Source organism: Phacochoerus africanus, chromosome 7 (assembly GCF_016906955.1).
Source record: "Phacochoerus africanus isolate WHEZ1 chromosome 7, ROS_Pafr_v1, whole genome shotgun sequence".
NCBI classification, from domain to species: domain Eukaryota; kingdom Metazoa; phylum Chordata; class Mammalia; order Artiodactyla; family Suidae; genus Phacochoerus; species Phacochoerus africanus.
This window is the reverse complement of record NC_062550.1, coordinates 75,592,233-75,606,211: the sequence shown is the minus strand read 5'-3', so window position 1 is coordinate 75,606,211 and position 13,979 is coordinate 75,592,233. Positions and strand designations below refer to the sequence as shown.

Below are 13,979 nucleotides of genomic sequence, written 5' to 3'. Positions count from 1 at the left end.
TGTTCTATCTTGAAAATGGTGATTTATTGAATTGCTATTGAAATGAGGATTATAATTAATTAACTAGCAAGTGCTGTCCACATAAAACATTTTCTTTTTAGGGTCGCATTTACGGTATATGGAAGTTATCATGTTAGGGTCGAATTGGAGCTGCAGCTGCCAGCCTCAGCCAGAGCCATGTATGCGACCTACATCACAGCTCACGGCAACACTGGATCCTGAACCCACTGAGTGAGGCCAGGGACTGAACCAGCATCCTCATGGATACTAGTGAGGGTCTTAACCCACTGAGCCACAATGGGCACTCCACATGAAACTTTTGAAAGTGCAAGTGGAAGGAAACATTAATTAGAAACATCCTACAACCTATGCTCCAAAATTTTCCACGTGTTTTTAAAGAACACAGAAATAATTAAAATGGTCTCTCTAGTGAGTGAGCTAGCCAGCTCAAGGAGAAAATGCCCACACTGGTCTCTTTCCTAACTGCTAGCTAAGTCAACTGCAATTCAGAAAAACTTTATGGAAAAAAATAAATCAAATGTACAGCTAGGAAGAAGACATCATAGTCCAGAACTAACACTGAGATATATCCTAATAAAGTGGATTTCAAGAAAAAGAATCCTTTGGGCACCCAGAAAAAATTATCAAATCATATAAAAAATGAGAAAATAATCAAGTTGGTGTCAAACTTCTCCACTAAAACATTCAGGCCTAGAAAACAGTGAAATGCCTACAAAGTTTTCAAAGAAAGAAAATAAAACCCCAGGACTCTGCAACCAAACTGTTTGTTCAAGAGTCTAAATATAGAAACAACAAAATGTTCAGAAAAGGAGCTTTTTTTTTTAAAGAAACAGGTAACTAAAAGATGCATGAAAAACTACAACAAAGGGACTAGCAGCGAACACTGAATCCACATGACTGAAGGAACAAGACGAAAACAAACTTATTAAGTATGGCTATACAGCTGAATGTCGATGTTTTAAACCCTGTCAATGTACAATTATTTTATTTAACAAAACGATGAGAAAATGGGTAGAAATAGTGGAAGGTAATGTGAATACTCTCATTTTTCTCATCTTTTAAAGCCAGAGGTCAAAGATACCTTTAAATCTAATAGTAATAAAATTAACTAACATTTATTGACTGCATACTACGTGCCAGGCATTGTACCAAGTACATGGCATGAATTATAAGATTTTTCATAATAACCCTAAGTGAAAAGCCATTTATTATCTCCATTTTATAGATAATGAGACCAAAACTTTCTGGAGCCACACCTACAGCATGTGCAAGTTGCTGAGCCAGGGACACAACCCGAGCAGCAGTTGCAGCCTGTGCCACAGCTGGAGAGCCAACACCAGATCCTGAACCCGCTGTGACACAAGGGAACTTCTGAAACCAAAACTTTAAATAACTTTGCAGAATACCTTAGTCTGTAGGTGGTAAAGCCAGATTCAAACCCAGATATCCTATTCCAGGGCTCACAAACTTATTAGAATACGTTGTACGGTTAAAGCTATAAAAGTAAATACTGTAAAATCTGCTTTAATTGAGGGACAGAGAAGAGGGATAAAACAAAAAAGTGAAAATATACTAATTTCATCAAAAAGTGTGCATAGGAGTTCCAGTTGTGGTGCAGCAGAAACGAATCTGATTAGGAACCATGAGGTTGTGGGTTTGATCCCTGGCCTCGCTCAATGGGTTAAGGATCCACTACTGCCATGACCTGTAGTATAGGTCACAGATGCAGCTCAGATCTGATGTTGCTGTGGTTGTGGTGTAGGCTGGCAGCTGTAGCTCTGACTGGACCCCTAGCCTGGGAACCTTCATATGCTGTGGGTGTGGCCCTAAAAAGCAAAAAAAAAAAAAAAATTGTGCATAATGTGCTAACATATATGAAGGGGAAAAAATGAGTACCAGTGTGATACACTCGTGTCCATGAAATATTGGAGATAATTCCATGGCAACACATTCCTAACATGTTGTTTTTCATTCCTACATAGAACTGCATAACTTATAAATATTTTAAGTTGTTTAATTAGGACCTACTTATAACTATTTTATTATCAGGACTAAATTAAGTTGTAGTAAACAACCTCAAAATTTCACAGGTTAAAAAGAGAAAAGAATAGGTTCAATTCTTTTTGATGTGTCATAGTTTTTATTTTTAAATTTTATTTTATTTTTATTAAAGTATAGTTGATTTACAGTGTTGTGTCAATTTCTGCTGTGACCTATTCACATACACACACACACACACACACACACGCATGCACGCACACGCGCATTGCTTTTTTCATACTATCTTCCATCATGTTCTATCCCAAGAGATTGGATATGGCTCCCTGTGCTACACAACAGGACCTCATTGCTTAGGCATTCTAAATGTAATAGTTTGCATCTACCTACTCCAAACTCCCTGTCCATCCCACTTCCTCCCCGTCCTTTATGCTTCATCTGTGTTACAGGTCAGGAGGGGGGGCCTCTGCTCAGCACAGTCACTCCAGAAGCTCTGCTCATGAAACAACCACCATCTCAAACATTACAAGTCACAGTGGCTGAAAGTGTTTTGAAAGATGCTTCACCAGCAATTAAATGTTTGGTCGAGAAATGACAAACATAATCTCTACTTATAACTCCTTGGCCAAAGCCAGTCACATGATCCAATCTAACTATGAAGGGGCCAATAAATACTATCCCAGAAATCACCGGAAGATAGAGGATTGAAAATACTTGGCAAATAACACTAATGATTACTATGTAAGCCTTTAGTTTTGTGCCATGTTTTTCTTACTACAAATAATGCCACAATAAACATTCCTGTGTAAAAAGCTTTGTGTATGTGTACAGGTATATCTATATTATAAACTGCTAGAGTGGAACTGCTGGTCAGAAAACATACACATTTTAATTTAGATAGCTATTGCTAAATTTCCAAAGAGGTTCTTCTTTTTCTTTTCTTTTCTTTTTTTTTTTTTTTTGCTTTTTTTAGGGCTGCACCTGCAGTAGGGGGAAGTTCCCAGGCTAGGGGTTGAATTGGAGTTACAGCTGCCGGCCTACACCACAAGCACAGCAACACCAGATTCGAGCCGCGTCTGCAACCTACGCTACAGCTCAAAGCAATGCTGGATCCTTCACCCACTGAGCAAGGCCAGGGATCGAACCTGCATGGTTCCTAGTCGGATTCGTTTTCCCTGCACCATAACGAGAACTCCAGTTTTTCTTTTTTTAATTTACATTTCCTTAATAATGATCTACTTGAGAATCTTTTCATACGTTTACTTGCCAAATTCATTTTGAGCTTTACATCTCACCCACATGAGATTTAATCTTTAAATCTTGAAAAGAGTAAATACATAGCTTCTTTTGCTTTCTCCAAATGGCCAGAGAACTAATGGTTCCCACACAAGTTACTGAACAATTGATTTCCCCCCTCAAGTAGCTGAGAAAATGCCATATACAAACTGAACGTATGCATGTGTGTGTCTATGTCCTGAAGCACCACTAAGTAAAATCAATCTATCTCCTCCAGTGTCCTGTCACACCATATTATTTTATTTTATTTTGTCTTTTGGTGTCACATCATCTTGATTACTAAAGTTTTATAATACATTTGATAATCTATTAGAGTTAGGCCATATTAATGACCCTCTTTTTCAAAATTCTCCTGGCTACTCATGTATATTAATTATTCAGTAACTTTCTTAAAATCTTATACTAGCTTAACCAGTTCCAGAAAAAAAAAAAATTGTTGTTTTTATTAAGGGCTCATAAATACAGATCAATTGTCGTTTTTTAAAAATCAGTCATTTTATCAAAAAAGAGGGTATACATTTTCCTACATTCAACTCTTCCTTTGTATTCTCAGTGGTATTTCACAGGGGTTTTTTTAAGGGTAGTTCTGCACATTTTTATTTACTCCTATGTAATTTTGTTGTTGTTATTTTTGCTGCTTTTGCAAATGAGCCCTTTCACACTATACGTTATTTAGTGCAATTGGTCTGGGCAAATAGGTCTCTCTGGAACAGGTGACTGAACGTTTTCATGTATAATAAAAACTAAAAGGATCAAGCATAAATGGAATGTCAATATTTCAGACAGACTTAATTTCAGCCTGAATGTTTATATATATATATATGTATCCAAATATTGATCCACTTTAATAAATACTTTTCATAGTCTTTGCATTGTAAATCTTAATTGAATCTTGATTACTAAAGTTTTATAATACATTTGATAATCTATTAGAGCTAGGCCATATTAATGACCCTCAAATTCAATATTAATTGAATCTCAAATCCTCCTTATTATTTGGAAGTCTGCTCTCCAAGAATAGACTTATTTTTAATGGTAATTCATTTTATTGCATCAGCAGGATTTGCACCTAAAAATCTCTGCTGCTTTGTAACATTTATTAGAGTGAGACATGCAATCACAGAATTTTAGAAATAAACAAAAAACTTACATTCAACTTTGAGAGCAACTTTTTCTCAACCATGATGAAGGGTTATGGGAATTACCACAGGGGAGATGTTTTTAACTGACACAGTGTCACTTCTGTTTCCCCATGACCTTACCTCCTTGCCCCCAAGTGACGGTTACGGTTTAGTGAGATTCGGTGTGTCATTACTCAGGTGTGACAAAGGGGGGAAAAAAAAAGGAAAGGGTAGGGAGGGTCTCAACCACTTCTCCTGGGATTATATGGTCATAGCAAGTAAGACCTGGATGTGGTTTTCTTGGCATCACGGTACTGAAGCAGTAAGCACAGCACGTCTCCCTCGACTTCCAATCTATCACACAATAATTTCAGGAACGATGGGATAAACAGAATCAGAGTTACCTACAGGGCTTTTCTGGTACCTTTTGCTTCTCACCAACACATGCCATGAATAAAACTAATTACTCTCCCCTCTGAGTTCCTAAAGTACTGTTTATAAAGCTAGTGCAGCTCCTATGTGCTAACACAGAACAACCTAGTGCATGCTTATGTTTTATGCATGGCTGGTTTTCCCCCAGCCAGATTATGAGATCCATTACAGAGGGTACAAAGCATATTCATTTTTGTCTTCCCAGTGCCTAACACAGCTCCTTCCACATACTTATTTTCACCAAATATTTCTGGAATCAAATTCAACCCACTACTATACTTAAGAATCATATTAAGGTCTGAGTACAAATGACTTAAATAGATCATAGACAATTACATTCATTATAAAGTTCACTTCAACTTGAATTTTTGAAGGTGATCTATCTGCAGGCTATTCTCATTAATTCATGTCAAAGTATACTAAACCACAAGGAATCTTCTCCATTAATTACTCTGACTACTCACTTCCTTTCTTGAAAACATTAACCCGAATCATTCTTTACATCTTTACTCTTATTTCTTTTTTGCCACATCCAAGGCATGTGGAAGTTCCCAGGTGAGCGACTGAATCTGCCCCACAGCTGTGACAAGAGCGGCTGCAGTGACAATGCCAGATTCTTAACCTGCTGCACAAGGGAACTCCTACATCTACTCATATCTTTTATAAAGAACCAATTCATCTTATGCTTTTTTTTTTTTTTTTGTATTTTCTAGGGCCGCACCCACGGCATATGGAGGTTCCCAGGCTAGGGGTCTGATCAGATCTGTAGCTGCCAGCCTACACCACAGCCACAGCAACTCGGAATCCGAGCTGTGTCTGCAACCTACACCACAGCTCATGGCAATGCCGGATCCTTAACCCACTGAGCGATGCCAGGGATGGAACCTGGAACCTCGTGGTTCCTAGTCAGATTCGTTAACCACTGAGCCATGACAGGAACTCCAATTCATCTTATGTTAAACTTCCAAATCACCTTAATTCCATCAATTTATTTTGCACTGCACAATACAAACATAATTCTCTTCTTCTCCTTTTCAGATTTAGTATGATTAGTAATTTAATTCTAATATACTATTGCAAACATATGTAGATACATCATTGCCTAAAACTGGGAAGAAACAAGGCACACTGAGCCATGTCAGAGGTTACTTCTGAGGAGTGCAATGAAAACAAGCACAAGAAATTTAAGAAGACTTTAATGCTGTGCCCTGTGTCTTCATGGACCTTGCAGCCTGGGACCAGAAAAGAAAGACAAGCAGCCTGGCAGCCAGAAAGATGTTCTGCATCTGCAGCCTTCATTCCTGACATCGTTTGTGAGGCTAAGCTGCACATCTGGAGTTCTCCTTCTGACTTGACAGACTTGAGTGATTTGTGTTACGAGCAATCAAAAAAGCCTATCAAAGTCTAGTTGACAGACTTCTCTTAGTTGGAATGGCACATCTCCTCACCCCCTGTATTCTTACTATCATCTTATGGCTCTAAACATATTACTTCCTACAAACTGAAAAAAGCCCCTCTACTTCCCCAAATTTCATATTCTAGTTAACAGTATAAAGGCAGAAAACCTTTATTGCACATACCCTGTTCAAAGCCGCCAGGACCAATTTGTGAATATCATTCCTGAAACACTGTTTTTTCACCATATTTAGTTTATGTTGATATTCAGTATCTTCCCTGGATTCTTCTGTGATGTCTAAATGCAAAAACAAATAAATTAATAAATGCTTTTCTCATAAAGATTTAGGCTGAATAGACTGCCACTTATTAGGAATGATTATAACTAACCCAACAATACATATACATGTTGCACCTTTTTCTAACCCATGGTTCCTTATTAAAGAAATAGCTCTTTTCTTTAAGAAGTTTCTAAAAACTTGGAGTTCCCTGGTGGCTCAGCAGATTAAGGATCCCGCATTGCCACTGCTATGGCTCTGGTACAATCCCTGGCCAACAAACTTCCTCAGGCTGTGGGCGTGGCCAAAAAAAATCCTAAAAATAGTTCAACAGTTACTGTTGTGGAGGAATTTTCTGGAACATTCTCTTTTTTGTATGAATAGGCTATACTCATACAAGAAGCTAGAACATTTTCAAGCAACAATGGACAACTTAGAAAAGCTCAAAATTATTTGGACTACAAACAAAGGTCAGATATGAAATGGAGACATAAAAGAGCAGCTGGAATAACAGTGAAAACAAAAAGTTTCATCATTGTAATAGTAAAGAGCATGTATTTTTATTAAAAGTCCTCTAAGTCTAAGGCTGAATAAAAGTATTAAGTTACTTAAAGAAAACATATTCCTTATTAAGCTACAATGTAGCTGAACTATTCCAAAACTGTTGGAAAAACAGGAAATAAAAAAATATTGGTTATATAATAGAACATAGAACATATAAAATTATTACAAATAATTTTTCTAAAATCTATGATTATAGAAATAACTATTTACACAAACTATAAATTGGCTGCATATAACTTTTCATTTACATGATAAAAATTTGAATTCTAATTATAGGCAAAGGATCATGACATAGGCTAAGAATTCCACTATGAATAAAATAGGCATGATTTTCACCTTCCTGGAACTTTCAGGACTCATTTTAAAATTTATTCAAATAGGTCCTGACATTTACTATAACTATGACCTTGGACAAGTCATTCAAAACTCTCAGTGCCTCATTTGCAGTGACCAAGATCACATTAACTTCTAAAGCTGCCCATTATATCACAAGCATAATAGGGATTTCTGAAGGAGAAGAAAAATAAAATATTGAAAATATATTTGAAGAAATTATGGCTGAAAACTTTCCAAATCTAAAGGAAACAGATATCAAGATACAGGAAGCACAGAAGGCCCCAAACATGTTGAACCCAAACAGGCCCACACCAAGACATGTTATAATAAAAATGGCAACAGTCAAAGATAAGGAGAGGATTCTAAAGGCAGCAAGAGAAAAGAAAAAAGCTAATTATAGGAGAACCCCCATAAGGTTAACACCCGATTTCTCCACAGAAAGGCTACAGACCAGAAGGGAGTGGTAAGATATACTAAAAGTTCTAAAAGAAAAAAAATTGGAACTTAAAATACTCTACCCACCAAGACTGTAAGTTAAAAGAGGAGAAGTAAAGAATTTTTCAGACAAGCAAAAACTAAAAGAAAACAGCAATACTAAACCTATCCTAAAAGAAATATTGAAAGGTCTCCTCTAAAAAGGAAAGAAGTAAGAAGATAATAAGATGGAGGAAATCACAATTGGGCAGTAAATCACTACATAAGCCAGGATACAGATCAACATGGGAAAAAGAAAAAAAAAAACCTATTTGTGAAAGCAATGACGAACACAAGGAACAGCAAAAAGATAAGTATCAAGATATAAAAAAGGACATCAAAATCACAAAATACAGGGAAGGAAAGTAACAAAGTTGCAAATGACGCAACTCACAAGGGCTCAATCTCTAAAATACACAAACAACTCATACAACTCAATGACAAAAAAATCCAAACAACCCATCTAAAAAATGGGCAGGAGACCTAAATAGACATTTCTCCAAAGAAGATACACAGGTGGCCAGGAGGCACATGAAAGGATTCTGAACACTATTATATTAGAGAAATGCAAATCAAAATTACAATGAGGTAACAACTGATACTGGTCAGAATGCCCATCATTAATAAGTCTACAAACAACCAATGCTGGAGAAGGTGTGGAGAAAAGAGAATCCTCCTACACTGCTGGTGAGAGTGTAATTTGGTACAACCACCATGGAAAACAGTATGGAGGTTCCTCAGAAAACTAAATATAGAACTACCATATGATCCAGCAATCCATTTCTGGGCACATATCTGGAGAAAACTATAATTCAAAAAGAAACATGAAGGAGTTCTCCTCTGGTGCAGCAGGTTAAGGATCCAGAGTTGCCACTGCAATTGTTCTGGTCACTTCTGTGGTGCAGGTTCAAAACCTGGCCTGGGAATGTCCACATGCTGTAGGAGTGGCCAAAAAAAAAAAAAAAAAAAGATACATGCACCACTATGTTAAAGCAGCACTTTTCATAATAGCCAAGACATGGAAACAAATGTTCATCAACAGATGAATGGATACAGAAGATGTGGTACTTACATACCATGGAATACTACTCAGCCATGAAAAAGAATAAAATAATGCCATTTGCAGCAACATGGATACAACTAGAGATTATCCTTGCTAAGTGAAGTAAGTCAGAAAGAGAAAGACAAATACCATATGATATCACTCATATGTGGAATCTAAAATATGGCACAAATGAATCTATCTAGCCAACAGAAACAAACTCACAGACCGAGAACAGACTTGTGGTTACCAGAGGGGTAGGGGGAAAGGAGTCTGGGGTTAGCAGATGCAAACTATTACATTTATAGTGAATAAAAAAAAACTAGGTCCTACTGTGTAACAAAGGGAACCATATCCAATCTTGTGGAATAGACCATGATGGAAAATAATATTGAAAAAGAACGTGTATATGTGTGTGTGTGTGTAACTAAGCCATTTTGCTGTACAGCAGAAACTGGCAGAACATTGTAAATCAACTACACTTTAATTTAAAAAAATCTCAAATCCACCCTCAAAAGAATAAGGTTGACACCTTAAGGATAATCAAAAAGGGTTTTGTTTTATTATGTTTTTTACAATCTACAAAGTTCAAAAAGCTTATAATATTTTCAAGCAAAAGTATCTGTTAAATTATATCTCAAACACTGCATGACAACTATGAACAAGATGTCATGATTCAATTTAAAATATATGTATTGAAGCTATTTTTGTCCAACTTATTAGGGGATTAAAAAAAAGAGAGAGAGATGACGAAAGAAAGCCCTCTCCTTGAAAAAACGTATACTCTTATACAGAGTATACTCCCATACTCAGAAACATAAAGTACCAATAAGACAACAGATAATGGTAAATTCAAAGAGATTTCATTTTAAAGGACCAAAAAATGGGTTTTTAAAAAAATTGCCAATTTTACAGAGCAAAAAAATAGTAAGTCCCTCACATTCCACAGTCAGAAAGTCATGTCAAATGCACCCCCTCACCATCTCCCACATCCATCCTCTCTTTTGTCTCCTTTGCTGGGCTCCCACCACGTCTTACCTGCCTATGGTGGCCACCAGCCTAATCTCCCCGCAGGAGGCTCTCCCCACCCACCACCGCCAATCCTCCACACCATGGTGCTATTGCTATTAGTTGCAAATTAAATTATGATGCTACAATTTTTTCATAATGATTTTTTTTTCCATTATCAGTGGTTTACAGTGTTTTATCAATTTTCTACTGTACAGGAAAGTGACTCAGTCATACCAATATATATACATTCTTTTTCTCACATTTCCTCCACCAGGCTCCATCACAAGTGACTAGATATAGTTCCCAGTGCTATACAACAGGTAGGCTACAATTTTTAAATACCTTTAATAACTCTGAATTGACTGCTATTTAAAAAAGCAAAAACTGCTCAGCTTTGTGTTCAAGGCCCTTCCCTCCCAGGCCTCTGCCTGTCCTTCCACATTCACCCCCAGGCACTGCTCTCCTCCGGAGCCATGCTCCACTCACCCAGACCAGGCGCCCTTCCTCTTTCCGCTCGAAATGTCCTTCCCGGCCTTTTTACCAGGTCAGCTTTACTTGCCCTTCAACTTCAAGTATCGCAATCACTGACCTTTGAATAAATTACTTGTGTATCCATTAATATTCCCACTGGCCTTTTATACCTGTATCCGCAATAGCGCCTCTCAATTGTCTGGTAATTAATTATTTATCTATCTGTCTACCTCTCAGCTCCTATAAATAGTACAGTCATGTCTTTTTTTCATTTATCTTTCATACCTTTGTTCAATGTTTGGAACATAAGAGGCACTTAATAAATATATGCTGAATGAATGAAAGAGCAGGTGTTTTAAATGGGCTTTGGAGGACAGGTAAGGACAGAACGAATGTAAGCTGGAAGTGGGGGGGGGGAGATGTTACTGAGGTTAAAAATTAAAAGCCACATGGTTATATTTGAGCAAGATTCATTCAACCGCAGAGTAAAAAAAGGATCAGAAAGAGGAAAGAGAGGAAGTCTGAGAATTAGTTAGCTATTACTACAGTTCAGACAGGAAAGAAAAAAACAAATTAAAAAAGTTAGACTCGGTAAAGGCAACAGAAACAGAAAAGAATTAACAGAAATGACACTGTTCTTGGAGGTAAAGCTCCAAACTATGCTGCAGTTATTTCTTTTGTAAACAAATTGATTTGTTTCAATTAAATTTTAATGTGACTTTATCTGACTCATCCGTATCATTTTCCCATTTTTATTTCTGGGTTAGTGGAAAGATTTGCGTTTGGTTGACAGAAATCAGACCTTTAGTTTTTTACCCAGAAAGTTGATATTTCAAGGAAAGTCAAAAAATCCATTTAAAATGACATTTCTTCCTACCATCAATTATGTAACTTACCTGGAACTATAAAATGTAAAATAGCTCGAAGTGCCTCCAGCTGCACTGATAATGATGTCTCATGACTTTTCATAACTGTTATTATTTTGGGGGCCACTGCTGCCATTGTATCCAGGGAAGTGTTACTGGAGATAGAGTATGGAAATGCTTATTAAAAGTACAACCTCATTCCAACACAAACACCATGTACAAGAAAATAGAACTATTCTATTTTATCAGAAAAGGCCATATGAATTCAGTAATATGAGCATACATAATGTAAATTATTAAGTAAACTTTGATTTTTAAGAAGTTATATTCACAGTAAACTGAGAATTCTCTTTTTTAAAGTTTCCCAGAACTAGAGTTCCCATTGTGGCTCAGTGGTTAACGAGTCTGACTAGGAACCATCAGGTTGCGGGTTTGATCCCTGGCCAAGCTCAGTGGGTTCAGGATCCGGCATTGTTGTGAGCTGTGGTGTAGGTTGCAGACGCAGCTCATATCCTATGGTGCTGTGGCTGTGGTGTAGGCTGGTGGCTACAGCTCCGGTTACACCCCCAGCCTGGGAACCTCCATATGCTGCGGGAGCGGCCCTAGAAAAGAACAAAAATAAATAAATAAATAAATAAAAATAAAGTTTCCCAGAACTAACAACTTCCTTCTGATCTATATATCAGTCACTGGCAACAATCCTAGAAAGTAGGGGTCATTATTTGTATTTTCTAGATAAAGAATTTAGGCTGACAGAAGTTAAATGTCAAGGTCCTGTCACTAGAACATAACAGAGCCAGGGATGGGATGCAAACTCTGACCTCCAAGTCCAGCACCATTTACTGTAAACCTGCTTCTTCCTGATTACACCACTGGACATCTTATACCGTATTCTTAATTAATTCTGTTTGCACTAAAGTCTTGGTTTCTCTAAGGTAGTTTGGCTATTCTTTCTTCTACATATCAATACCTGCCACTTGACTAGAGTTCAGTAGTTCCTACAAACATTAATAGAGGCAGGCCTTTCCTTTACACAGTGCAGTACTGGCTAAAATGTATCTCTCCTTTGGTCACCCTAGCTGGGTTCACCAAGACACTATGATCTTACACTTCCCTGCCACTGAGTTATCACCCTGTACTGTAATGATCTGTTTACAAATTAGTCTCCCCAACTAGACAATGAGACTTTTAGGGGCAGACACATTGCCATGACTACCTTTGAATCTCCAGGACTGGAGATTTACACATTATTACATGAAAGGAAACGGGAAGAAACATGAATTGCCGAGAATCTATCAATTCTTAAACTGTAGGTTATTCTACTGCATTTCTGCCTCATTTATAAAGGGTCACACACTGCCAGGACCATAAAAATCAAAGTTTAAGATAAGCTTTTCATTTCAATGCCAAGAGAAACATTTAAGTAAGAGAGGGAGTTCCCGTCATGGCGCAGTGGTTAACGAATCCGACCAGGAACCATGAGGTTGAGGGTTCGATCCCTGGCCTTGCTCGGTGGGTTGAGGATCCGGCGTTGCCGTGAGCTGTGGTGTAGGTCGCAGACATGGCTCGGATCCCGCGTTGCTGTGGCTCTGGCATAGGCCGGCGGCTACAGCTCTGATTCGACCCCTAGCCTGGGAACCTCCACATGCCGCGGGAGCGACCCAAGAAAAAGCAGAAAGACTAAATAAATAAATAAATAAATAAATAAGAGAGATATGATTCAAAGATATGATATGTATACACATAAATAGGTTGGACTGATGTTAAAAATAACATAAGCCCCTTCCTTATAAGTCTATAGATGTGTTACACACAGGTTATCATGCTACATCCATTTCATTTGCTCAAATTTAACAACCGTTTATAATAATAGGTATGCTTTGTTGAGTACTTACAATCCACCAGTCGTTATCCCAAGCCCTTTGTAAAAATTAATCTATCTAACCCTTACATCAGAAACTTACAACGTATGATGTTGCTATTATCATCCCTTTTCACAAACGAGGAATGTGAACTTACAGATCAAGTTATTGACTCAGATTAGTGGAAAAGCCACAACACAAGATCAATTTTTACTGCAACATCTGTGCCATTTATTTATTTATTTTTTACACACGACAGTTTCCTAATGTAGCCTCTTTTTGGCTTGAAATTTACTCAGACTATGCCAAAGCTACCTCTCATTTTTTGGCCTAATAAAGTGCAAAAAGACACTGAGCACATTCTACAGCCAAAATCATCTGTATGCATTTCAGTTTTAGTCTTTTAAACAAATTTTTAAATAGGTTCTCCCCCACCTCCCCTCCCCATCCCAACCACTACTTGCCATCCCACCCCAAACTTATATCACCTACCCCCAGATAAATGATCTCATCTCTTTGTGCCCCCAACCAGACATGTAATCTTTTTTCCTTTTTTTTTTTTTTTTTTTTTTTTGCTTTTTAGGGCTGCATATGGAGCATATGGAAGTTTCCAGACTAGGTGTTGAATCGGAACTGGAGCTGCCCACATATGCCACAGCCACAGCAACTCCAGATCCGACCTCTTCTGTGACCTAAACCACAGTTCACGGCAAGGCCAGATCCTTAATCCACTGAGCAAGGTCAAGGATCGAACCCACACCCTCATGGATACTAGTCAGATTCATTATCACTGAGCCACGACGGGGACTCCC

General features: G+C 37.7%; 1 protein-coding gene across 5 annotated transcripts in view; it reads right to left on the bottom strand.

Moving 5' to 3' along the window:
• The window catches only part of LRRK2 (leucine rich repeat kinase 2), a 149,670-nt gene that overhangs the window by 109,072 nt on the left and 26,619 nt on the right, over nt 1-13,979 (bottom strand). For all 5 annotated transcript variants that reach the window (XR_007135912.1, XM_047787971.1, XM_047787969.1 and 2 more), the window contains 2 exons: nt 11,336-11,460; nt 6,449-6,561 (listed from right to left, as the gene is read on the bottom strand). Coding sequence is in view for 4 of the 5 variants with exons in the window: in XM_047787971.1 (XP_047643927.1) it covers nt 6,449-6,561; nt 11,336-11,460 (238 nt within the window). In the remaining variant the exon portion in view is untranslated. The remainder of the gene's footprint in view (nt 1-6,448; nt 6,562-11,335; nt 11,461-13,979) is intronic.